This window comes from Pelecanus crispus, chromosome 3 (assembly GCF_030463565.1).
Source record: "Pelecanus crispus isolate bPelCri1 chromosome 3, bPelCri1.pri, whole genome shotgun sequence".
Classification (NCBI taxonomy): domain Eukaryota; kingdom Metazoa; phylum Chordata; class Aves; order Pelecaniformes; family Pelecanidae; genus Pelecanus; species Pelecanus crispus.
Window position 1 is genome coordinate 53,366,087 of NC_134645.1, and position 27,007 is coordinate 53,393,093.

The window sequence follows — 27,007 nt, forward strand, 5'->3', positions numbered from 1 at the left end:
CAGCCACTAGAAAAATAGCATCAATTACACATGTAGTTGACCTCTTCATCAGGAGAGCCAAAGACTGAAAGCACCTGAAAACTGTAGGTACCTTCTTACCACTGCAAGATTATCTGTCAGGATGTGCTGATGGTATGAGACTTGAGCTGCTACTCCCCAGTTTTTCTTTTACTGGGATTTTAATCTGCTTCCTCTGTCAAGCATTAGATTTTCACTAGAAAAACCAACCGTGGGGCCAAGTTACGACAGCATGACAAGATGAACAACAGTAATTCTTCATGTGCATGCTCTTAGCTGTTACAAACGAGGAGTCATGAGGGTTTTTTCAGCCACCGTAAAAGAGGTTCAAGATAAATTACTTCCTAATTTCAACAGAGTGTGCGCATGGTACCAAGAAAAGAGCACCGAAAGCCATGGTATTATGGCTGATTGGATATATAGTAATTTTGTTATGTATCTGAAAGCCAAGTTTGCTGTGTTTAGCTGTGAATTGAGAATGCTGTCATGCTGATATCCCTCAAGAACTGATTACAGTGTACGTCATTCTGCATTCCTGTAGAGTGGAAGACTTGTTAATACATGAGCGTTTTAAAAAGACATTAGAGATTACAATATGTTGCCTATATGTAAAATGCCTATGAAATATGAAAGGGTGAATTTTGTTATGTTTGTGTGTGTTCACCAGTGGTTGAACCTTTGTTATAGTTGTCATTTGTTTTGGACTTTCTGGTTTGTTTCAGTTTGGTTTTTTAAGCACCTCTTGCTCTCTGTGGTCCCAATAAGGCCATTAGTGGATTCCAAGCCACACTGTAACATCAGTCAAAATTAATAGGAGTTTTTTGGTTGGAGACTGTATCAAAGTGAATTAAGAGATTAAACTAGGAGGGAAGGAATAATTTTGAAGATTTTGGGCCCAGCTGGAACAATCTGTCATGTCACAGAAGGCAGGAAAGGAAGCACCTTGTGTGCTCTGAGGTCCCAACGAGGAATAGGAGGTTTCTAGTGTCAGACTTGAGTGTTCCCCTGCCTAACTACATTTAAACAAAGAAGTCCCTCACCATATGGAACTTGTTGGAAAAAGATTGGTAATAGGGTAGTTGAGTTTGCTATAGGTAAGGAGATTCTGTCTGTGTCTGGAGGGAGGGGAAACAGATCAAAATAGGGAATTGCAGAATCCCATGGGCTGCCAGGTGTCAGAATGCATGAACCTGGAAGATTCCAAAAGATTTGCTCTCCAAGTCAATGTTTGCTCTTTTGGTAGTTTATCAAACCCAGAGTGACGCTCCTATCTTTGTGCCTTCTGCCTCATCAGCAGTAGAGATATCTAATGCTCTGTCTACACTAGATAACTTTTATTACTTAACTTTTGCCAGGAGAGAGACAGTGACATTGCAATGTCAGTAAAGAGCTATTCATGTTTATCTGCTTCTGATACTGACTTACATTCTCACTGCAAGTCGTTATAGCAGCAAAAGATACTGTGAGCAGTGCACAGGCATCCTGCTGTCTCCTCAGCCTTTTCCTTTTACTGCATTGAGAGCTGTCAGTATGGTATTTGGTAAATTATGGGACTTTATATTCTTGTATTTCCTTTTTTGTTGACTATCTATTGTTTAAGTTGTGGTTGAAAATCCACTGGTTCCTTATTTTGATTATTAATCGCTGTTCAGTGTCATTACGAGAAATGCAAACTGTTAGTCTGTTTTTGAAGTAAAATATTCAAACCCACTAGAAGAAATGCGAGTAATTTGAAAGGGCCCAATCTGTCCATTTGCTCATTTGCTTGTAAAGCTGTGTGCAATATATCTGATGTCTGCATGGGAACATTTCTAATTATCCTTTGAGCTGGTGAAGGATGATTTGAATGTGCATTTGCAAATTAAAAGAATGCTGGGGTGATTCATGGTTAGAAGAGAGTAGGTGAGCCCCAAATTTTATTACTACTACAGTACATTTTGTTTTGTAAGTATTTTCTTTAGCAAAAGGAAAACCAGGAAATGTGAGCTGGATAGGTGATGTGAAAAACCTGGTGGTTTTGGACAGTGGTAATTAAAGAGATTCCCTTAAAGCTGTGTCTGTGGGATGCCTCAGAGATTATTTCAGTAACATGCCATAGTAGAGCAGAGCACAGCTTTTTTGTTCGTACTGTGCTTTGTTTGGCTAACCTTGCCATTGATAGCTTCTAGGATTCCAAAACTTTGTTAACAAAACCCCAACAAAACTTGAGAAATTTCCACATCCTCAATTGACAATAGATGTTTAAACTCATTCAGATTTAAATTGATCATATAGGGAATGTATCAACAGCCATGAAAAGGTGTATGCAAAGTCAATGTAAAATGGTTAGAAGCTTATGGACTACTTGCAGCTTGTATATGGTTATGAGAAAATTTCCCTTTCTTTTTAATAGCGCTGCATGGACAGGATAAGATTATCAATTGTTCCATGGTCTTGGAGACCAAGGGTGGTTGTGGGGTCTAGGTGGAGGTCTTGCACGGTCATACTTTTCCACCTGTACAGAGTTGGGAGGAATAGTGGCAAACTTGGAACCTACTGGGCAGTTTGAAGAGTTTTTTGATCACTGACCCCTTAGCAGTGGGGTTTGTAGTTTCCCATAACAAGCAGAATGGGATTGCTTCTGCAAAACTTTTTATCACTGGAAGTAAAATAACGTCCATGAGCTTTTTGCAATACAGGATGCCTGTTCACAGCAGTACCTCATGGTGGTAGCAACAGAGGGGCTTACCAGCCAAGCTGATACTTACATGAGGACATGGGAAAGACTGTGCTGGCGAAAGCAACTTTTGCAAGTGATGCTTCATGGTGTCAACACAGTTTTTTGGCCATTGAAGATCCAGTGAAGGCCTTTTCTGGAGAAAAATATGTATGTGTGGAAGAAGCGAGTTCTTTGGTTTTCTGGTGAAAGTGGCTGTTTGGTTTTGTCTTTTTTTCTTTTATTTTGTTTTGAGAAGCTGTTTCTGAGAAGAGTAAGATGTGTGCATTGTTTTATATTTAGTTGCGGGCATGACTCAGGAGGCCGGTGTGGAAAAGCACGTTTTCTACACATAATTTAAATAACACAGTTGCTTTGCTAAGCATCACACATTGCTATCTTAGCATAAAGAACCAAATATGTCTCAAGAAAAAGTAACAAGAATGGTGTGAATGAAAGTTTTAATCTTTGGAGAGATCAGCTTTGGTCTCCAGCATCCTGTTAAGTTAATTTGACTCATTCCACTACTTAGACTACATAAATCAGACTTTAAACATTGTATTTCATCTCCTACATTTTGCAATACTCTGCAGTATGAACCACCTTTTCAGTGTTGAAGACATTACTGTTCCTACTATAAAAGTACTTTTTTAATAGTAAATCTTTTTCCTATAAGCATATAGTATAGCAGATAAAACATTTGTGAAGACATGTATTTCAGTATTTCTGTGCACTTTATATCCTAAACCTTTTACTAGCTTCTTTGATTGTTTAAAAAAATATTTTATATCAGAACACTCATCTAAATAAATCGTGAACTGTGGTTTCTTCAGTTTTATTAGAATAATGTACCTTTTTTTTCAGATCATGGGGTGCTTTTCTTGGATCTGTTACGTAAAATGTTCTTTTTCATTCTATTTAAGTGCATGTAAAAACATGAAACTGAAACTTACGAAGGCGAGTAACTGTGAAACTATGTTTTAATTTAAGAATTATGTGTATTTTTATTTTATTAGATTATAAAAAAGAATAAATGGAGCTTTTTATTCTGGTAAATTGAGCAGGCTTGTTCTGGCAGATTCAATGCACTGATTTAATGGTTTTTGTTGTTTGGGTTTTGTGTGTGTGTTGCTTTTTTTTTTTGTAGCACATCATTGTAATTCATATGGAAAATAAACATTCTGACTTCTCCAGTGTCTTTCACTGCTAAAGGCCACTCTTTAAAGAAGCTGTGAGTGTAAATGGGTTTGAAGAATAAGGTTGAGGTTTGGGATCAGAATAAATAGAAAATTTCAAGATTTCATGCACTTGTACCATAATGCAAGACATCAAAGTGGAGTAAATACTGTGCCTGTTCAGTAGAGCTACTGCATGGAAGAAGTATCTTTCTTTCCAACTGCATGAGACGTATGAAATAAATATGCTGAAATGACTTGTCAGAGCTAAAATACCATGTGGCAGCTCTATTTTCTCTTTTAAGGTAGTTTAATTCTCATCTGTGTCACAATATTAGTAAATGAATAACTGGATGGAAAACTCTCTTCCTTGTCTTGCTGAACTTTTTGAGACGCCTGACTTTCTGCTTAAGTACAAGACAAATATTCAGTTACTAGTTCCGTCAGAATCTTGAGTGTTTTTCTGTGGAACTCACTAAACGCCCTAACCATTGGACTACTGATTCTTCTTGGATAGACTTCACTCTTTTTTGGCTGTCAGTTCCATACTTTTCTTTGGCCATTTGTTTTCCCCTCAGCATAAACTCCAACTTTCTCCTTCCAAAATGCTGTTAATCAATTACAGCTAAGGTATCTTCATCACTGCAGGAGTACCTACATATGGTGCATTACATTGCATCTCCTTAGTTTCTGAACATTTCAGTGTGTTCTTTTTGGAATTGTTTAGTATGTTTTATAATGTGCCTTGCATGTTTGCAGAATAAAGAAATGATAATTATGAAAGGATGCATCTCATATCATCACTTCATTTTCTACAGCTGACAGTAGATGCTGAATTTTCACATGCAAATTGTACCTTTAATATTCTGTGCTAGAAAACAGCCCCTGTTTAGTAATTTACCCAGTCTCCCGGGCCCAAACTGGTAACTATCGATCTCTGAAGTCTGTTTCCTTTCTTTCATACCTGAGTTTTCTTTGTCTTGTGATCTATTTATCTCTCTCTAGCTCTAAGCCATAGTGCAAAGCATTCTGTAGGCTATGTGGTGAGCTATGTGAAGTTTGTGGTAAGCTATGTGAAGTTTGTACTCAAATGGTAATTGGAGCCTCAGCTAAAATAGCCGTATTAATACAAAATTTTTATTTTAGTTTTCATCTATAAAATGAGGATAGTGTCACCACCTACCTTACAGGGGAGTTGTAATAATGCATTGTTAGAGATTATGAGGTATTCAGGTCCTATAGTGATACTAACCTCGCAGGTCTAGGAGAGCAGAATAAGATAAATGCCATTGATTTCATAGTGCCTAGATTTTACTTAATTTCTTCAATGAATCAGGTCCATAGATTTTTTTTTTTTATATTTTCTGTTGTGTTTTTTTTTTTCTGCAGGGAATTAAGTATGCATATAGTGGCATAATATTTAAATAATAATAATTCCAGTGCAAAGCTCCCTGCTACTGCTAAGCCTAAGCTGAAATCTTATTTGAACAAACTAAAAGTTCTTTGTTCAGTCTTTCAAGGCAACGTGGCATTCTGAGCTACTGGAATCTGGAGTACCCGTGCACCTGTTTTGTCTACTGTTACAGTATCATTTGCGAATGATAAACATAGGAGACAGATTCATAGAATCATAGAATCATAGAATGGTTTGGGTTGGGAGGGACCTTTAGAGATCATCTAGCCCAACCCCCCTGCAGGGAGCAGGGACAGCTTTAACCACATCAGGTTGCTCAGAGCTCCATCCAACCTGACCTTGAATGCTTCCAGGGATGGGGCCTCCACTACCTCTCTGGGCAACCTGTTCCAGCGCTTCACCACCCTCATTGTAAAAAATTTCTTTCTTGTGTCTAGTCTAAATCTATTCTTCTTTAGTTTAAATCCATTACTCCTTGTCCTGTCACAACAGGCCTTGCTAAAAAGATTGACCCCATCCTTCCTATAGGCCCCCTTGAAGTACTGAAAGGCTGCAATAAGGTCTCCTCGGAGCCTTCTCTTCTTCAGGCTGAACAACCCCAACTCCCTCAGCCTGGCCTTGTAGGAGAGGTGCTCCAGCCCTTGGATCATTTTGGTGGCCCTCTTCTGGACCTGCTCCAGCAGGTCCACGTCCTTCTTGTGCTGAGGGCCCCAGAGCTGGACGCAGTACTCCAGGTGAGGTCTCACCAGAGCAGAGTAGAGGGGCAGAATCCCCTCCCTCGACCTGCTGGCCACGCTGCTTTTGATGCAGCCCAGGATACGGTTGGCTTTCTGGGCTGCAAGCGCACATTGCCGGCTCATGTCCAGCTTTTCATCCACCAGTACCCCCAAGTCCTTCTGTGCAGGGCTGCTCTCAATCCCTTCTTCCCCCAGCCTGTATTGATATTGGGGGTTGCCCCGTCCCAGGTGCAGGACCTTGCACTTGGCCTTGTTGAACCTCATGAGGTTCACACAGGCCCACCTCTCCAGCTTGCCCAGGTCCCTCTGGATGACATCTCAGCCTTCTGGCGTGTCAGCTGCACCACTCAGCTTGGTGTCATCTGCAAACTTGCTGAGGGTGCATTCAATGTAATTAATATTAATTATCATAACTGTTGATGCTGTAAAATCTTGAGCAATTGTCCCTAATGAAAGCAAAGTCTGATGGTAAAACGAATCAGTACAAAGGAGTGGCAAAACATGTGGCCATTCTTACCAGGAATATTAGTAAAACTTTGTGTGGTGGCACTGTCATCTCTCTGTGGTATTATATATGTAAATTAAAAAAAACAAACCAAAACAACAACTCTATTTTCCTAGCAAGTCTCTTTGCTTAAAATGTTTCATCTTAGTTCATATGCTTTGAGTTCATAATTTAAAATCATATAGCTGTTAAGCACTAGTTAGTTACTACAGGAGCTCTCTCTATATACTCCTGGACTTATTAATTTATCAGTGAAATAAGGTGGATCATTGATTATAGTAAATAAGAAAACAGAATTTCCCAATAGAAGGTGGGTCTCTGAGGTGGTGCTTCAGTTGTGTTAAAATATTAAGAATGTGTAAGGAGGGATAGCTCAAGAGATTAGGACATTAAGCTGAAGTCTTGGAAATACAGATTTGATCCCTGCTGTTCTAACACTTTGTGTAACCTTTGCCATGTCATTTATTCTTCATGTGCCTAAATTCTCTTTGTGTTTAAAGGGTAATAGCTTTGCTATGCTGAATAGGGCGTGACAGTAGTAAATGGTTTAAAATTTTGAGAGTCTCTGGGATTCTGTAGCGTTAGGAGACACATAAATTGATGGATGTGATGAGACAAAGGTAGAAAAATGAAACAGAAGATAAAACTTTTTGCTTGTAAAATGAACTGTTCCTGCTGATTGCATTGGAGACAGGGGTTTTTTGTGGCTTTGCGACTTTAAAATCAGTTGTCACTAACAGACTGCTTCTTTTCAGATTGTCTGAGGGGGAAAATAAAGGAAAATTTTAAAGAGATTGTGATAGGGACATTGTTTTCCGGCACTCTACTGTTCCATAAAGTTAATTTTTAATCCAAAAATGAGTTAAATTTTAGATTTGAAGAGTGGTATACAGAAGGGTTTGCAGGTTTGACCTTTATGTATGTGTTTAATTTTCTTTTTGTAAAATAGTATTTGCAATCTCATTCATTCTGGTGGTGTTAACTTTAATATTTTTGTTATAGAACAATTATCAGATGTTTCTGATTGAGTTTCATGATATGAATGTTGTCATACCTGACTTTTCAACAAACGAGACAGTTTTAGGTAGGCAGCAAGAAAGATCAATATTTCTTCTAGTACAGGGGACGAATGCAGTCACTTGGATTTCAGGAAATATAGTGTTAGGATAATTTTGAAATTACTTTTCCTTGGGATGAGATAAACTAGAAATTTAAAGACTATCTCTACTTTTTGAGTATTTTCTATTGAAATGAGTAAGTGAGTGCCTCCTGGAAGAAAAAATTTTTTTTCTCTTACAACGTAATATTTTCCTCTGTGAGTCTTTATGCAGTGTACTATGTGTTCAAAGTAAACGCAATCCAACCCTGACATAAGCAATGAATGACTTCAGCAGAAGAGTTATCCACTGTCTGAATGGTGACTTTAGAGTGGGATTTCCTAAGATTTCAAAACAGTTAAGCAGAGTTTATCCAACTACTTTTCATTGTCAAAAGCTGTGTTTCTCTACATTATCTACTTTATTCAATCCTTTACACTACAGAGGCAGCACAGTAACTCTGTAAAAGTAACCATGCTTTCTAATCGCATTCTTTTTTGTTTTTTTTCTTTTTTCCTTCTAACTAGAGTCTGTGTGTATTTACACCACCAGGAGCTAAAGAAGGACAACCACGGCTCATTCCTGCAGGGCCCATTGCACATGGCACTACAGTATCTGCTTATGTAGCCAGATCCAGAAAAACGTTGTTAGTAGAAGATATTCTGGGGGTAAAAAGCTTTCTCTTTTTAATGAGATGATTACAGCGTGTTCTTAGAATGAATATTTTGATGCTGAAATGTTTACTGAGCTGAATGTATAATGATAGAATTTACATCTGTCTTGCTACCAAGAAAATAAATTTGATTTTGGATTAGCTTGATGGAATAATTTCAGAATATCTCATTTCTTTTTAAGTTTAATTTTTTTTTTTGTCTTTTAACATTTTTTTGGTTGTCGGATAAGGGAAGTAATGGTACCATAGTCACTTGGAGAGAAGAAAAACCCTGTCAGTCAAAACTCCTGTCCTGGTCTTGAAATACTTAGTGTGCTAATCCCAAACAAGATGATTTACATATAGTCAATCATATGATTTAATTATAATGCAGGGCTCACACTGACAAGAATGTCAATCAGAATTCTGGTTATTAGACAGGATTTTGATCTCTGCTTACACTAATGTAAAGCTAGAATACTTATCAGTAGACCTACATGCAAGGCGCACTAATGTAACTGATATCAAAATCCAGGCCTTTGCCCGTAAAAGGATTCAGAAAATCCTAAGGTGATATTCTGATAATTCTTGGCACTGTGTATATCTGTCCTTTTTAATTTTTTGAAAAACTTCATCCTCCAGTCACATGTATGCAATTATATGAAACTGGTAATTTAAACTGTACTTTATGAGAACACTATGATCAGCTGGTTATGAGAACATCAAGGAAGTTTATATTCTCTCTTCAGTGTTTTCTGTCCTTTTGAGTTCTATCCAGAATAACAATCTTTGGATACTGTGGCCAAAATTGGACATTGCTGTCTCTATTTTAAAAAATATTTGTTAAAAATTGTATGACCTTTATTGGGCAAACCTGGGCTATAAACAAAATACCAAATACCTAATGTGAGTACACTTAAACACAAACACAAACACAAAAACAAAAGGCAGAAGCTGCTTTCCCTGTAGTAACAGTCAGTGCTTTCTCTACACCTTGGACTGTAAAGATTTCATATGTCGTTAGGTTTTTTCAGTCACATACAGGGCTTAAATTTTTACTGGTAATTTCCAGTTAATATGATATCCTTGTATACAAGGGTTGTATGTTTTCATTTTACATTCATAATAAAATCCCAGGGGGTAGTGGGGGGAGTTTTGCACTTTTTTGTTGGTTTACAGTATCAGTGGATTATTGACCAGAGAGATTAATTTTGATTATATAGTTTGCCTTCATGTGATTTTAGGAGCATCTCAACAGTGAAAGGGAAGCCCTTGCAGATAGACTTGCCAGCTCTTTTTTTTTTTTGGGAGGACAGAATTAAAAAGTGAAAGCAGGAGGCTCGTGTTGCAAAGTGCTTCCCACTCTCTTTTGTCTGTCATTTGTTCCTAGCTGTTCAGATTGATTGTCATCTTAGTAATTAAGGTAGAGATTACTTGCTGTTTTCTTTGAGAAAGGAGAGATTTTGATCAGCCTTGAAGGAGTGTCTGTCTTGCCTAAGAACAGCCTGCAGGGAACATCTGGTACGAATCAAGCACTGAAGGATTGATGTGCAATGAAGTGGGTCTTGCACACTTCACATTGGCTAGTTATTGCCTTACTAACCATAGCATCCAGGTGGTTTCTCAGGTCTTTGTGAGTTTTCCTACATGAGGAACTGAAGCTATAAAGCCTTGGACATTCCCTGTGTAGATTAAAAATTATGAATTTGGGCCTTTTGTAGCAGCTGGTAGGATTATTTTGACATTTGTTGCTATAACTTTTGCACCGGTTTCTCCAGGATGCATAAACAAGGGAAGGAGAAAGATTCTTACTCTCATGCATAATTTTTTGGGAACGCATTTTCCTCCTCAGGAGTTGGTTGAGGATTGTAACTGTATAACCTAAAGCCTTAGCCTCAGGTTTTGATTTTTGTTCTCTTGCAAGCACTGCTGTCTACTTGGTAACACTGAAATCTGAGCAGTCCACTTCATGATTACAAATGCTTTGCAGGGTTTTTTAGAGGGGGAGGGGGTGGTGGGGTAGTGTCGTTTGTTTGGGTTTTTACTTAATCTGGACTGGCATTAGCAATGAAGTGCTGGTTTTGCTGCCTGTGAGATTAGAGAAAAGGTATTATAAAAACAAACCCAAAGCTGAGTCTGATATCACAGCTCATTCTGACTTTACATCAATAAGGTTTTCTGTATCTGTAAATTAATGCTGAGACATTTTATTGCTTTTTTTTTTGTAGATGTCTTAATACTGTGTGTAAATTATGCTGAGATATGAGTTTTAGTGAATTTTATCATTTTCCTGCATATGTGATCAGCGAGGAGAGGGAGGAAAACATCAGTATATCTTTCATGTTAATGTTACGATATTTACGTTTTATCAGATAATGTTTACATTTTCTAGGATGAGCGGTTTCCCAAAGGTACTGGCCTGGAATCAGGGACTCGTATCCAATCTGTTCTGTGTTTGCCAATTGTCACTGCAATTGGTGATCTGATTGGTATCCTGGAGCTTTACCGTCACTGGGGCAAAGAAGCCTTCCACCTTAGTCACCAAGAGGTGAGCTCATGCCCACCCTTTCCCCACTTCCCTACAATGGTCAGCACTTCAACCCCTTGAAACTTTCTTCTCTCACTCTTCTCATGTGATTTTACCTTTTTCATACTTGATTTTTGTTCTCATTGAATGTTACTTATTGAAAAAAACAGGTAGTGATTTGTATTTTCAGTCACAGGGGGTAAAATTTACATATAAAGTGCAGGGACACATCAAGAACTTCACCTTGTGTTCTTTTGTGGAAAAACAGGTTCAAGATTTCTTGATTGATTATAAACTCAATGCAGAGTTGTTAGAGAAGTTAATGCAGAGCAGGTGAATGAAACATAAGTGTAAATCAAATATCAAAAACCAAAATCACTTTATATAAAAAGGACACTGCCAAGTTACCCTGAGTGTCAATTTTAACTTTCCAGTAAAGCTTTATTTTACAGTATGGAAAGATTTTTTTTTTTTAGTTGACTTTTTTGGTGTGGCTTCTCAAGTGAATGAGCCCTGTTGTAAAACATAATGTTGCAATGTTGTAGCAACAGTATAGCAAGTCTCAATGCCAGGTCTCACAGGAGGGAAAAGTGATTTTATTCTAAAACAAAAGTGAAGCAAAAGATATTTCATGTTTTTGCATTCCCATTCTTACATCCACACACTCTCAGGCACCAAGATGTGTGTGTCCAGGCGGTATTTCCAAGAGTCACGCACAGAGATGCGCGTATCCAGGTGGTCTCTCCAGGATGCCTTGCAATGGGAGGACAAGGGATGCCGGCTATTGAGTCCTTATGTCTCCTAGTTTCTCCCTAGGTTGACAACCATGTGCTGGTTTTGGGTCAGCCTTTTATTTAGCCTTTAGGAGCTGACATCTTTTGCCTCTCTAGCCTGTCCCATCTCTGTGAGCTGTCAAGATTTTCTCACTGTCCTTTGTCTTCTGACCTAGATGTCCTTAGACACTGTGTGTAGATGTGCTGGTACCTGGATGACCTGCTAATCTAGGTGACATTCGTAAAGCTGTCTTCTGCTTTTCTTCCTTCTGATGCTTCCCCATCCAGATATTCCCATTCATAACCATTTTCCCATTTCCATGACTGTTCTCTACACTGCATGGTTTACAGTATTTATATAAGGCCTGTGTAGCTACATTGTCCATACCTGTCCATTTGTCAATCCAAAGTTATGAGTTGTTAGCCAAGTACAAACAAATTTGAAAATGGAGCAGATGTCTCAAAGACTATCGCTATATTAAAGGTGTTAGAAGTGCATCTTAGCTCTCATGTCTGGGTGTGGTTCCCTGTTATGTCCCATTTACACATTAAGACGGCTCTCACATTAAGATGAATGTACCATTCGTTTCTTTCTGTACCGTTCTCCAGGGAAGGGAACCTGAACACAATGGTTAGGACAAAATGGGGTGAGTTCTAGCCAGGTCTGTTGTCTCAATAGTGGTATGAGATGCATCGTGGAACAGTTTGGCTGTACTGAACAGGAATTATTCTTGAGAAAAGAACAGAAAACGTGCAGATGAGATGTTAAAACTAGCCCTCCCAAGGAAGGAAAAAACAGCAAGATTTGTCAGTTGTATATTCTGTTTATCAGTAACCTAAGTAGCCTAGCATACATGTGGTGCTCATACACATTTATCAGTTGGGCAGTCAACGTGGCTTCAGCCTCAGTGTCGCACCTGGTATTTTTTCACCAGTAAGTAGAGGTCATGGTAGGGGACTGGATTAGTATAGTGGTGCCAGTGTCCCTGCTTGCAGAACAAAGAACAGGCATTCATACAAAACCAGGCTTCATTAATTCTGCTGCTTACACACAATGTATTTATTTTTTAAAGTTATCCTATTACATTAATCAATCTACAGTTCAGATAGGTCTTAGGCATGCATTATTCTGTGCAAATATGAATCTTTTATGTTGTACGAAATACCTTCTGTAACTGAAGTTCATGAATGTTCTGCTTGGAAAAGACTGGCTGCTAAATAAAAGTATTTTATTAGTAAATTAAAATTACTTTAAGGTCACTTTCTGAGTGTTTTAAAGCATTCTTTTCATTTTCAAGTTTCAGAAAGCCTTTGGATACCCCTAGCAGTTTTTATAAAATGTGTACGAAGTGTTCTGTTTTAAAAAAAAAAAAAAGTACCTTTGGAGGGTATGCAGCAGCAGACCTCTTGTACTTCTGTCTTCTGTGTTCCTGTAAAGCTCCTGTGTTTCAAGGACAGGAGATTATGCATGGTAGCACATCTTAGTTAGCTGCAGTTTACATGACATTTGTTTGAAATGCTGCCTAGAAACAGTCATACTTAAAACAGTAGTCTTGAGCTGAGGGATCAGGTCTGGTTCTTCTGCCACCAAAATGGTAGTGAAAGAAACAGTGCCTGTTTACAGCTGGAAATAGCTGTGGCTGAAGAGATACAGCCCCAGAAAGACGTTATGGGATATTTTATTTCTATGGCAGATGCCTTTCAACAATGTACATAATGTAATTTTTAACACCCTCGGCTTATGGGATGTTTGTTTTGACATATTTCTGAGCTGATGGGTTCCCAATACCACTTCTGAAGAACATTGGTAAGCATTTTTTTGGTACAAAAAATGAGGCTTTTTCTCTTGTGACTGAATGTACCTTACTAAAATTGAAACATTCGCAAGTATACCGAGACTTTCACAAAGTAACTGTCTTCCCACAAATTGTTACTGCCTGCCTGTCTAAAACAGCTCAGTCAATTTACTTAGCAGCTGATAGAGAAAACGAGCACATAACTGATGTGCAGTTTTCAAGGTTTCTTCAGAGTTAGTGTCTTCTCTTTTGTTTCAGGTTGCAACAGCAAATCTTGCATGGGCTTCAGTAGCAATACATCAAGTACAAGTAAGTGTGGGTGGTTTTTCATTTTTTCATTGTGTGATCCTTCTGCCAGAACTTGATTAGTAGGAACATGGTTTATGATCAAACTTAAGTGGAGGTCACTACTAAAACATTGATTCAAGCCCCTTCCCTGAACCTGGGAAAAATATGCTAACATTTTTTGTTTTCATTGAGCTAGTTTTCCTCACTTGCAACCGTGAATCAAATAACTTGACAAACAGTATTTTTACTAAAGGAAAAAGAAACTTTAACAAAGTAGATAAATAATTGTTAAAGCAGAATTATAACAACTTTGCAGTTTTTTTCTTGTAAGAAGGCAACTGCTAGGCCAACTGGTTGCTTTCCTCCTGCTTTGGTATTCAGTTTGACTTTATTAGGTGTTTCTGGCTAAGCCTACTTCAAGCCACCCTTGCTAGCTGCTTCATGGTCCTGTAACTACTCCCACTAAGGATGCTTCATGCTGTCCCTAGTCGGGTGCCTACAATGAAGCTCCACACAGTGCAAGCTGCTCTAGCAAACCCCAGCAGCTTTGCTAATAGGTTTTGTTACTTCAGCTAGTAGATGACGGTAACACTGAAACTAAACATATTCCGTCAACTCACAGATGCTAAAATAGGTTCTTCCGTCAACTCACAGGAGGAAGTTCGTGACATTCTTCTATCCAAGGTGTCTTTCATACACTTGGCAGAAGACTTGCACAAAGCTTCCTGCTTTTCTTTTTTAGACTCTAGTATTTGCCACCTTGGTGGTGGAAATGATTGACTTTGTTTGGGATGGTCATTCACCCTGGCACGTTTAGGCAGAATTAGCTGGCATAGAATATTGTACGCTAGTAGAATTGCAGTTGCATGCAGCTGTAGCTTCACTTTGTAACAACGACTCCCTCTTTAACTGAGAAGTCTTTCCACCTAACAAAACATGGAAGGTTTAGTTTAAGCCTGTCTATTGGTCATTTTCATTTCTCTCCCTTCTGCTAAGCAGAAGGCTTGCCCTTCCCAAGTTTTTGCGTGAGAAGAATGCAAGAGTTTTGATCTGGTGTTGGGCCATACCTACCAGAGTCACAGCTGGGCTTTAGGAAGTAGTGTATATCAAGAAGTTGTACCTAGTTACATAATTATATGCAAGAGTAAGGCTTATGGATGTAGTTTGTCATGCTTTGCGTATTTATTTATGTCAGCATTGCACAGATGAAAGATATTACTAGTTCTGAGTGATATTTTATTTTGTAAAAGGTACAAACAGTAGAGGCTTGTTTTCTTTTTTTGACAGTGCTTGCTCTAGTAATATACAGGTGTACAGTTGTACTTTGGATACAGAGTATGCAATTAGGTGAAGTAAAAATATAGTTCAAAGCTTTGCTTCATCTAACACTTCGCTTCTAAAATATAGTACGCATACTATTTTTTGTGTTCATATTCATGCTGATTTCTGCCAAAATTGAGCATATATCATCTGCTACTTAGCTTACTTAAACTTGCCCGATGTCAGTCTTCAGTTGTGTCTACATGCTACTTTGCAACCTGGAAAAAAGTGGTAAAAGTATGGAAAGGAAGAAAGCAAACAAAATACTCACCATTCTCAGAAGAGCTGAGGGTCTGAATAAGGAGGTGTCATTAAGCTCATTCCATAACCGCATTCAGTGGCAACCTTTGAGGCAGCATGAACAAGTGTAACAATCAGCATCTTTCAAAGAGTTAAGAAAGATCTTACTTGCATTTGACAGTTTTAACTCGGCAGCTAGATAGCTAAGATTGAAGCACAACACGCAAATCCAGCTTTTAATTTTATACAGTGCTGTAACATATGTATATGCTAGTAGCGGTATTTTTTTCATACAAATTAAATGAGTAGACTGCGTGACTTCAGTTTCCCTCTGACTTCACTGTTCTTCTGGAGAAAATGATAATGTGATTTGTGCTTCCAGGTGTGCCGGGGGCTTGCCAAGCAGACTGAGCTGAATGACTTCTTGCTTGATGTATCGAAGTAAGTGTGATTTGCACTATAATCTCCTCAATTTATTTTGATGAGCTTTTCTAACATGGCTCTTCCAATCTACCTGTGTTTTGCACTGTAGCTCACAAGCAGGTGTGAAGGCACACCTCAGAGGGGGGGCAAACTTCTGCACAGGGACAAGAACGAATGATGTGGGTGGCAGTGGTGTATGCCTGTTAAACTTTTTTTTTTTTTTTTTTTGTGATGGTGCAGAAGAAAATGTAACATCCAATTATACCTTACAGAATTTGTTTACTCTTGTGGTATTTTGCATGGGGTTTTTGCATTTTTTCCCCCTCTCCTATCAGAGTTAAATGTGGCCCTCTTTTGAGGAGTGACAAATAGGCTTGCCATCTCTTTTCATGGCCAATTTTAGAAGGTTTGAAAGGACTTTGTGAGAAGTTAGTTAGCTTGCTTCAGCTTTCCCCCCCCCTTTTTTTGACATGTATGTATACCCACACACTCACAAGCATAAGTATATGCGCTTCATGGATACATCCTTGAAGAATCAGGGCTGCCACATGATTGTTCTTCCCCTGCATTTTCTGGAGGCTCTGTTTTCATTTTCCAAGACTGTAACTGCATGTAGTATGTTTTCTTTTAATTTCTTGTCACAATAAATGCAGTATTAAATTGAAACACAGTAAGAGTATGAAAGCTTGGGCTTAGACTTGCAAATGCAATTTAGTGACTTAGGTGATCTGCTCTTCCTTCATCCCTTTTTCTTTGTTGCTGCTATTAGCATCTTTAAATAGTAGAGATAGCAAATACATCAGAAGACAAACCAGAGCTGTACTTTTGGTAAATCACAGTCTGCGTTGCTTAACAGTGTTTTATCAAACTAGTTGGTTGAAGAATTTCTAAGTGCATCACAAAGGACTGATGATACTGTGGAAAAATGAGCTGTCTTGGATCTTTGCTGTTACAAACACTTTTGTGGGTCTTGATGAACAATTCTCAAACTGATGAGATTAGAGGATGTCCAAGATTCCTATGCCATCACTCAGGAATGCAGGCAGCCAAGTTGACCCAGCTGGAATGGGGAGTGATACACTGCAGGGAGGAGTCTACCCCTTGCAAGGAGGGCAAGCTGGTTGTATCCAGATGTTTTTCCTGGCTTTTTTCCTCAGGGATGACTTTTTTTTTTTTTTTTTTTAATTTCAGCTTAGTTTCAGAGTATGTCTCCTAAAGGGCACTCTCATCATTCCCTTGCCACAGCTACCCACTTGCTACAGTGTCTTGCACCATTATGTTCCTTTCCAGAGTGCTTTTATGTTGCTAACATCTGTACTGAGCTAGTTTACCAGACAACTCTGGATTAATCTACCCAAATTTATGGGCTGGCAATTTACTCTTGGTATGTAGTACTGACATTGTTTTAAAGAACTTTGTAATTATTTTAAATTTTTAAGGTAAGAATTACAATAAGTACTGCAAATATTTAATATGTCTTTCTATAAGAAAATACCTCTCATACAGCTTTATCAATAGCTAGAATTGTTTAGTTTTAACAAAAAAGAAACCCTTGGGATCTCATTTAATAACAACTTGATGAACTTCATGTAGGTAGACTTGCACTAGCAAGAAAATAATTAGTTTCCTCTTAGAAATGGTCCGTACTTTTTCTTACATGGAAAGAGCGTTTCCTATTCAGTGAGGAAATTGTTCGCATGCAATGTCACTGGGACATGTTCTGTAACATTTTGGAAAGGGCATAGTATGCAGCGCTCCACCTCTTCATGTCCCTGACAATGTAAGACTAGCATATTATGTATTTCCTTTCCACTAGACCCAAACAGAACTGAGCTGTGTATATGTTCAAGGCCATAGGACAATGTCTGTCTTTCTGCTGGGAACATTGTAATCCGAGGGTTATTAAGACTTGGCATGTGGAAGATTTAGACTTCTTTTACTAATAAGTTTGACCTTTATCTTCCAATGTTCTTGACTGTCCTTGGACAGTTACCACTTTACTGTTAAACTGAGATACCTTTATTTTTTTTTTAAGTCACAAGATCAGTCTTTTTCTGCAACTTCAACATGCTACATGTGGGTTGATAGAGAAGACTCATTAATAGTTTTATAAATTGTTGCCTTTTAAATAGTGTGAAGGATTAGATAATATGACATGAATTTAGCTACAATACATAGTTTTCATTAGTTCTCAGTACATAGTCCTCTATGCATAAACCTAATGAGATATTTTGAAAGCATGTAGATAATATATATCAGCAATAGAAGAAATTTTTTTTTAATCTTTTGGGTTGCTTTTCTTTCCCTTTTTACTTCTCCTTTTAAAATTTTCAGTGTGTAATGGGTGCCAAAGCATTTTGATATGTTCTTGGTGTTGCTCAGCAGGGGCCTATTCAGTCCATGGTAGGCAGCGCTTGGTAGTCTTTTCCTTCTCTACAGAGAAAATTCTACATATTGTAGAGAATATTCTACATTTCTGTCATTATAGAATAATGGCTTAAAGGAACAGAGCTAGGACCATTTCTCAATTCCCTTGTGCTGTAGCAAGCCAGTCAGTGATTTTCAAGGTGCAGAGGTTTGTCCTCACCTGTTCAGGCTCCACTGTTAAGCGGTTGTGAAACAAGAACCTGTGACAGCCATTTGAGAAGTGTTTGACTAAATGCCAATATTTACTGACTTCTCTTTCTCTGCAGAACGTATTTTGATAATATAGTTGCAATAGATTCTCTACTTGAACATATAATGGTAAGTTGTGTTTTTCACTTCTAAGTTTATTAGTCTTAAATTCCTTCATTCTCCTTTCCTTGAAGTAAGACATTACATCACTGAAATATGTGAGCTGTTTATAATGGACATGTAATATGTACAGCATTAAAATCTCTATATGGAAGAAGGTGGCAAAGGTCAGCTTGAGTTTTCATTGTCACAACAATTTAGTTTTACAGCTTTCATAACTAATGAAAGGTGACTGTCTCTGAACTAAATAGTTACTATTGTGTTTTAGAGAAGGTTTGAACATTGTAACAGAAAGGCTTCTGTTTTTATTTCAGCTTGTTGTATTGATTCCTTTTCTCTAAATTCAATTTGCTACCTGCTGCAAAACACTCTTGAAGAAGTTATTGTCTGTACGAAGGACTAGAGGTCAAACATTACTCCTAGAGTATTTGTTCCAGTTGTTGAATGAGATGTGCAAGACATGACATCCCTTTTGCTTCGCAAAAGTATTTACACCCATAACTAGAGTGACAGAGTCAGTCAATGTTTTGTAAAAACCACTAAAGCCAAGTCCATTGAAATAACTAAGCAATGAATTAAAGTACAGTTCAAAAACAGATTATAATTTTCTGAATCAATTTTGAATTCAGAATTATTTCCTGAATAGTGTTTACAAATACATATGGACTAGTTCTTCATAGCACATTTTGAGTGTTTGATACATGAATTATGCTTTTTAGCTTTAGGCACCTTCATTGCATACTGCAGTTCTTTTTCCTGAATGTAAATCTTAATCAGGTCTGTGATACTATTGTTTCAATTTGCATATTCAAAAAATTACTCTCCAACAGTGCTCCAATACTTGCTCCAGTCTTCAAAGTGATATTCTTAGCTAGGCTAGTCAAAGACAACAAACTTAGAATGCAAACAATATTAAAGTGGTTTTATTTAGAAACGTGAATTAGTAATGGAAAATATTCTGCAGTGTTTGTCTTATTCTAGTTAGTACACAGTCAAGAATTCTGTACATAGGACAAATTTCTGAACATTGGCTTTTCCAATTTAAATGAAATGCTTAAAAACAGCTTAACATTTAAAAGAACTGGTGTAGTATAACATATGGCATTGAGAACAAATATTGATATTCTTCCCTGTTCTTCCCTGTGAATAGAGGTCTGGTAGAGAACACAATTGGCAGTAAAATATGCTTACTCTTTCATCGTCTTTTCCAACACTTGGCTGCATCATGATTCTGCATTTTAACCTGTGTAGATGTTTGATACTAAGCTTCCTTTGTAAGCTGTAGCAGTTGGCTGTTTCTTGGGTCAATTAATTGAATTACGTGTTTGCACATTTATTGCCGTTTTATGGGAGTGTGATTTTATCATTATCTGGCTTATTCTGTGTCTCACAGGGAGAGAAGAGTGGAACTCAACTCTTCACCTCACTACTCCACCCTTTGGTGATTGCACTTAAAGTTTGATTTATTCCTGTAATAATAAAGAAAAAAGTACAGGGATTTTGGCATTCTTCTCATTTTTATTTTCATTAAAATCCCTCAGCGAAGTTCGTGATATAAGGGTGTTTTTGAATATAGATGCAAAGAGGGGAAGCAGAAGTTCGAGTTGCCTTGCAAATTTTCTTACCAATATGCTTGAGTAGTTACAAGCAACCTACCCAAAAGGTAGTCTCTGTCCTCCCTGTTGGCGATACATAGCATACCTTTTGTGCTGGTATTCCCCTTCAGTCACCGGCCTGGATTTGAGCTAGGGCTTTAGAGAAGTAAGGCTTTCTCATCTCATCATCATTAACTATTTCTCTCAATTAGTAGTGTTTAAGCAGTTATTTTTGAAAAGCATGAGTCGTGACCAAAGTAAGTTCTTGAGTCATATGCATTAGAACACAAAAGTCTAATTGTATAAAATCAACACGCAGTGTTGATTTTATAAAGAAATCTGATACAGTTTCTGAATAGGTGTAGAGAAGCATTTACTGGACCCCTTGTCCTTTTTGGCACAGTTTATATTCATTTTATTTTGAGCAAAGGAATAAATGGTGTGAGTGGTTGAGAACTTTAAACTTCTTAATGCTCTAAATGGGAAATATTTCACAAAAGTTACCTCTTAGCTTGCAGTCTCCCTGACTTTCTACTGCTCTTATGGAGGAAATGGAGTAGAAAGCAACAGAATCTTTCCAGCCACAGATTCTGTCAGTACAGGAAGGCCCTCCAAGTTTTGTAGAGTTGGTCTAGATGGTTTCTGTGCAGATCCCATTACATTAGCTCGTATGACACAAGATTAGAGTCTCCCAACTAATGATTTATCATCTCATAGTTTTTTTCTGCCAAGGTCTAACATTTGTCTGTTTGCATTAATATGAGATGAAATATTTTAAGTTTTTGTTTTTATTTTTGAAAGACAAGAGAGAAGGGGAGGGAAGTTAATTCATTGATATGGAAGTCTTGAGAATTCCTAAGACATGCCACCTGAATCCATTGCACACCAAGATGTAGTTAGCCTCTTTCTGTGGATGAATGACTAGATAGCTATTATATACAATTTTAAAAAGTTGAATGAGGTCCGCCTCAGATCATGCTCTACCATGCAGTTACTATACTTCCTGAGCAGCTAAGAAACATAGGAGACGTATCTGAATTCGATAGAGAGGTTCTTGAACCTGACTATATGGCATCTTAAGTTAACACAGTGATCCGTGTTCAACTTGGGTTCACTCTTTTCTCTTGTTCTCAGAAAGTCCATCATATGTCTGAGAAACATTTCAGTGAAGAGCTTCTGTGTTCCCGGGACAAGATGCTGTTCTGACTATCAGTGCTGGCTGGGAGTTAGTTTCGCTAAGATAAAATTAGCTGGTTCAAATTATGAAAGAGACCATACAAGTCTATTGCTGTACTGTGGTACTTGCTTGGCTATGGGTGGTACCTTGTGGACTTTGGTTAGTTCATGTAGAACTACTAAGTCTCAGCTTTTGTGCAAGAACTGTCCCTACCATCAGGAGGGCACAGCCATTTCCTATACTGCTGCATAGGGCAATCCGTAATGACAGTTCTAACCTTCCCTATTTGTTCATTGTTATGTATTACAGGCACATTTAGGTTGTTTAGAAACAGACACTAGCCTCTCTGTTATGTCTGTCTTTGCTGGATATTCAATACCAATGTATTTGCATTGAAGATAAAGACAAAGAGCCAAAAATGTTCTTAGGTCTTGCTATAGCCTATCTATTTAAAATTAAGTAAAGGTGAATAAACATAGAGAGAAGGGAGGTACCATTTTGAAAAGCATTCCTTATACTTGAAAAACAGTGTAATAGGAAAACCTTTTTTCTTTTAGCAAACATTCAAGTCTCTAAAGTTATTCCTGCATTTCGCAAAGAGAAGAACACTCTAACTTACAAAAAAAAATTGAATAAAAGACAAACTTTCATTTTGAATTGTATCCTAAAAGATTGCTGTGAAGGTGGATGCTCCTTCAAACAGATTTGCATACTGGATGATTTCTCAAAACTTTTGTCTTCTCAGGACTTACTTTTTATCAGATAAGTGACTGAAGATCATCTAACTCATGACCGTTAACTCTAGTTTTGTTTTTTGTCTATAGATATATGCAAAAAACCTGGTGAATGCAGATAGGTGTGCACTCTTCCAGGTTGACCACAAAAATAAGGAGCTGTATTCAGACCTTTTTGATATTGGAGAAGAAAATGATGGGAAACCTGTCTTCAAGAAGACCAAAGAAATAAGGTAAGAGTAGCTAGCAGAAGAATGCAGTTTCATTATAACTACAGATGTGCAGGCATTTTATTACCCAGTCTCTGTGCCTATCTGCAGGTGCCCTGACAATACTTGTCATACTGTGATATCATTCCCACCAGGACCCGCCTCCAGAAGGTAGTACTTCTGGGAATGACATTGCAGTGCCATCGAAACAACGTCTCTGAAGCTATAACGTCACTCCTGGAAATGCCGTCTTCCGGAGGCGGTCCTTTTGGAAATCATGTTGGGAAAAAAACAGAGGTGTTCTGAGGTAGGTAAAGGTGCAGGTAAAGGTGCACCTAATCCATAGTCTGCCAGTATGGGACTTTTTTTCCCAAGAGGGTTCCCAAGAGGAATTGAAATTTGTGCGATTCAAGCACATCCAAAGCAAAGAAATCACAATTCTTACAGATGGATTAGGCATGTGCAGAATCTAGTATGGACTAGTCAATGGTTTTGAAGATTTTGAGTCCAGTAATTTAGTTTTACTTTTTCTCGTGAATTTAGAGAATTTTCAAACTTTTAAATAATTGTGATTCTGGAGTATGTTTGAAGTGGTGAATTTGAAAATGTATATGGGCTTGTAATGAATACATAGGATTCTCTGCCTAAAATCGATGTGTATTTCTGCTTCATGTCACAAGTACATAATTTTTACATATATGCACGTTTTTTAATGAAAGAGGCAAAACAACAGAGTAAATATAACATTTTTCACTTTTCAAAAATTATGAATTCTTAATAGATGCAGATTGAGATTTACAGAGACACACAGGTTTTAAACCTGCAGCTTCTTAAAAAGAAAGAAATGTATGACTAAATATCCTGCACTAAAATTTTGTTAAAATACTCAGCATAGATTTTCTCAGATATTTTTTTCATTTCCTCCTTATACTTTTTAAAGTTCTGGGCCAATATGAGATGTGATTCATGTCTTCACTTAGACTACTTTAGACAAACTTACTCCTACTTACTACATTGTGTGAGTGAGAGTGGAAGGAGTCAAAATTGGTGCAATTTACATACTGACAAGCAAGGAGGTGGTGTAAATTAAATAAGGTGGCCTGTTTTAACATGCGCTTTCATACTTCTTCTTGATAATTGTTTTTCTTGCTTATATCTTTCTGTCTTTTCTGTATGAAAATTCTTGAAATGTTGACTCTGAATGCAAGGGTGTGAGCCGTTTCACGGGAGCTGTATACTGAAAGAGAAGTACAAATTAAATATCTGTGAGAAAGTGATGCTGAGTCAGTCAGTCATCAGGAAGAAGCCTTAAGTTGGTGTGATGTACATATCATAAGAAGCAGCAGAAGAAACTAACTTAAAATCAGGTGTGCAGGGTGAAATCCTCCTGTCAGCTGTCACTAACTTCAGTGTGGGCAGGATACTACCTGGGTACATTTAGATTTGAGTGTGTTCCACATGTGATTCTTTGTACTTATTTTTCTCCGCAAATTCTTTTGTGCTTGTATGTCATAACTGGCTTATGTCAAAGACTTGAAAATTATTTCCTTGCAAGGCAGACTTGTAGATTTTTCTGATTCAGCTCCAGAATATATTTGCTGTGTTTAACTTTCTTGTGGTGATTAAGGGATGCGGTTGGTATCATAGCATTGTTTGCATGTCATGAGATGAAACAAGCTAGTTATTCTGAAGTGTACATGGCAAATGCCTATAATGTTTAGCTTTGAAATTTCCAATAGTCTTTTCCCAAAGTTTATTTTACCAAACCCACCTGCCCCCCCGAAGAGACAAGCTCCATATTGCCTATGATGTGTCTAAAGAAACAATGAGTGCGTAAAAGCAATGATAAAATCAATAGCTTGTAAAGGTAACCACAAGTCTCAGGTTCTGGGCAAATGTTATGTTTATTAGGCATAACCCCCAGGGTTATTGAAGACTTTGAATTTTTGTCACTAAAATGGTCATATTATGGCATCTTTTGTATTAAACTATGTAGTTACATAAAATGTTTTCAGAAAGTATCTATTAGTATGTGCTTTTTTATTTTATTATCTACTAGTTGTTGTCTTGTAAGATCTTTCTCCTAAAAGCATCAAAATGACGCTGGTTGGGAACAAATATCCATTACCGTGCCCAAAACAGACTCCACTGGAAAAATGGTTTTCCAGGTAGCTCATATTGTGGCTAACACACATTTTTATTTTCTGCAGATTTTCTATAGAAAAAGGAATAGCTGGTCAAGTGGCAAGAACAGGAGAAGTCCTTAACATCCCTGATGCCTATGCAGATCCACGCTTTAACAGGTAGGATGTTATTCATGGGAGGACAAGATAGCTCACCAAACCTTTTACTTAAATTTACTACTTGAATTTCATATTAGGATGCATTCATGGAGCTGTGATACTCTGATGAGGAGACAACCTATAGGTATCTATTTAAATGCTTTAAGCCATCAGAGATATTTTAAAGATACAAATAAAAAGTATTATTTTTATCAAATAGAAATATAATGGAGAAAAATTTACTTATTTTTCCTGGTACTGAACTTTGCCCAGTTAGGTAGACTGTTGCTGATTTTCCTTGTTAGCCTCCCTGCAATCTGGTTAGTTTCGGGGGGGGGGGGAGTTCAGTAAGAAATAGCATGTCTAAGTAGCTGAATGTATTCTTTAATTTTATGAATAAGCTGACTGTACATTTGAGGAAGTATTAATTCTTTGTCTTGCAAATGGAGATCAAAGGATTAAAAAGTTCTTTCTAAATATGACACAGTAGATGGAAATATTTGAGAGCTTTGGAGGTGAACTTCTTGCAGGTACTAATTACATCCACTTTAAAACTATTTAGTATATTGTACATCCACATTTCTGAGAATCAAGGAATAGATATTCATTAATAATATTAACTCTTTTCTGTTTTTCCTTTCTCTTTTCTGGCTCTCCAGAGAAGTAGACCTCTACACAGGCTACACAACCAGAAATATCCTGTGCATGCCTATTGTAAGCCGAGGAAGTGTAATAGGTGTTGTGCAGATGGTGAACAAAATAAGTGGAAGTGCCTTCTCTAAAACTGATGAGAACAACTTTAAAATGTTTGCGGTCTTTTGTGCTTTAGCCTTACACTGTGCTAATGTAAGTTTTATTTACAGTTTTGTAAGCTGTTGGTTATAATGGGAAGACTTAGAATCCTACTGAAGGATTTTGATGTTCCGGATTATTAAAGTGATTCATAAGTCTGTTTTGTTGAATTAACAAGGAAACAAGAATCACTGAATTCTTTGCTGAATAATTGTATTTTAAGAGGATGATAGGGATTCATTTGATAGCTAAACTCGTGTAGCTAAACTCAGAGAGCAAGCTCTGAAATGTGAATGATATCTACCTGTCTTCTCTTTTCCATTAGAAAGTATGGTTCTTACTAGTTTTATAAGTTTAGATCACGTGTTTTACAATTTGAACTGGGGGGTGGAGATGTTATGTATTCTCTCGATTCCATATGCTTAATATTCAAAGATACCAATTTATACATTTATATGCTGGGCTATATACTCATAATTACCCATGTATCTAGATAAGAGTGGATAGCTATTTTTGTTTTCAAACCCTTTATCATCACAAAAATTACTATTCCTATAGGAAGCATAAGCAATTTAATGATCATTACTATGTAGGTATAAAAATGCAATAAATGTAATAAAAATGCAAGGCAGAAGAAAAGTGTCATATTCATGGGAGGTAAGATATAATGCAATGCTGGTTAAGCCTGGTGATTTGCATTAAGCCATTTTACCAACATCATGCTGTCAGTATACTGGGGCAGCAAATTTTACTAACAATTACATAAACTTGTTCCGCATGACTCAAGGCAAGTAGAAAAGCCTGCATATAAATGAAACTTGGGATTATGCAGTCACTCAGTTGTGGGTGCATTCACTCTTTTTAGATGGTGAATGTTACCATTCAGGGCATACTGCTCCAGAGGATTATCTTTACTAGTAAAATTGTTGTGCCCTTGCTTGTTTACAAACCATGCCATGTCTGCAATAGCTGTCTGAACTCTCAATAATTAAGTGTACTTATTTTTCACAGTTATTGCATAGTAATGTAGGTATGATAAACATTTCATGTGCTTTTCGCTGTGCATAGGTAGCAGTTATTTGTATCAATTAATAGCTGAATTCATGCAGTGGCGCAAAATATGGATTGTGCCCTGTTACCAGTTTTCTTTCTGTTAGCATATTGCAAGGGACTGAGCTCTGTTTCTAGCTCCTGAACTTTGATTCTTTTTCCTGGGAGAGCTCAGACTCGGTGAAAAATCAGGCGAGCCTTAGATGTTTACCCGAGTGAGTAGATGCAGAATGATGTGATAGAAGGCCCAGTTTTCCAGAAGTTCTGAATGTCATATAATCTGTCGCTTTTCTAATGTGTGAAGTTGAGCAGCCAAAAGCACTGATGTTTTTGCAGATGTGTATTTTAAGAATAAGTGCTTGAATACAGGAAAGAAATGTTTCTTCTTTTATTAAAGTTTCATGTTAATAAATGACTTCCCTTTTTCAGATGTACCACAGAATTCGCCATTCAGAGTGTATTTACCGTGTAACGATGGAGAAGCTATCCTACCACAGTGTTTGTACAGCAGAAGAGTGGCAAAATCTCATGCACTGTACACTGCCTCCACATATTTATAAAGAAATTGAACTGTAAGTATTTTCCTCATATAGCGACAGTTGCATCTTGTATCAGTCTGTGAAAAAGTTTGTTTTTTTTGTTTTTTTCCTCTCTAGGTGTAGTGGAGGTTTTGTAGGAAGCACTTATATTATCGAACTATCCCAAAATCATAGGAGTTTATCTTTGGCTTTCTTAGTTATACTTAATCACCTGTGAACAAAAATCTATCAAA

At 37.4% G+C, this 27,007-nt stretch overlaps 1 protein-coding gene across 1 annotated transcript in view; it reads left to right on the forward strand.

The window, feature by feature from the left end:
• The window catches only part of PDE10A (phosphodiesterase 10A), a 197,001-nt gene that overhangs the window by 140,619 nt on the left and 29,375 nt on the right, over positions 1-27,007 (forward strand). Inside the window, exons 6-14 of the mRNA XM_075707658.1 lie at positions 8,169-8,309; positions 10,686-10,841; positions 13,648-13,698; positions 15,620-15,678; positions 18,354-18,405; positions 21,993-22,135; positions 24,322-24,414; positions 25,053-25,239; positions 26,665-26,807. Of these exons, the coding sequence (XP_075563773.1) occupies positions 8,169-8,309; positions 10,686-10,841; positions 13,648-13,698; positions 15,620-15,678; positions 18,354-18,405; positions 21,993-22,135; positions 24,322-24,414; positions 25,053-25,239; positions 26,665-26,807 (1,025 nt within the window). The remainder of the gene's footprint in view (positions 1-8,168; positions 8,310-10,685; positions 10,842-13,647; positions 13,699-15,619; positions 15,679-18,353; positions 18,406-21,992; positions 22,136-24,321; positions 24,415-25,052; positions 25,240-26,664; positions 26,808-27,007) is intronic.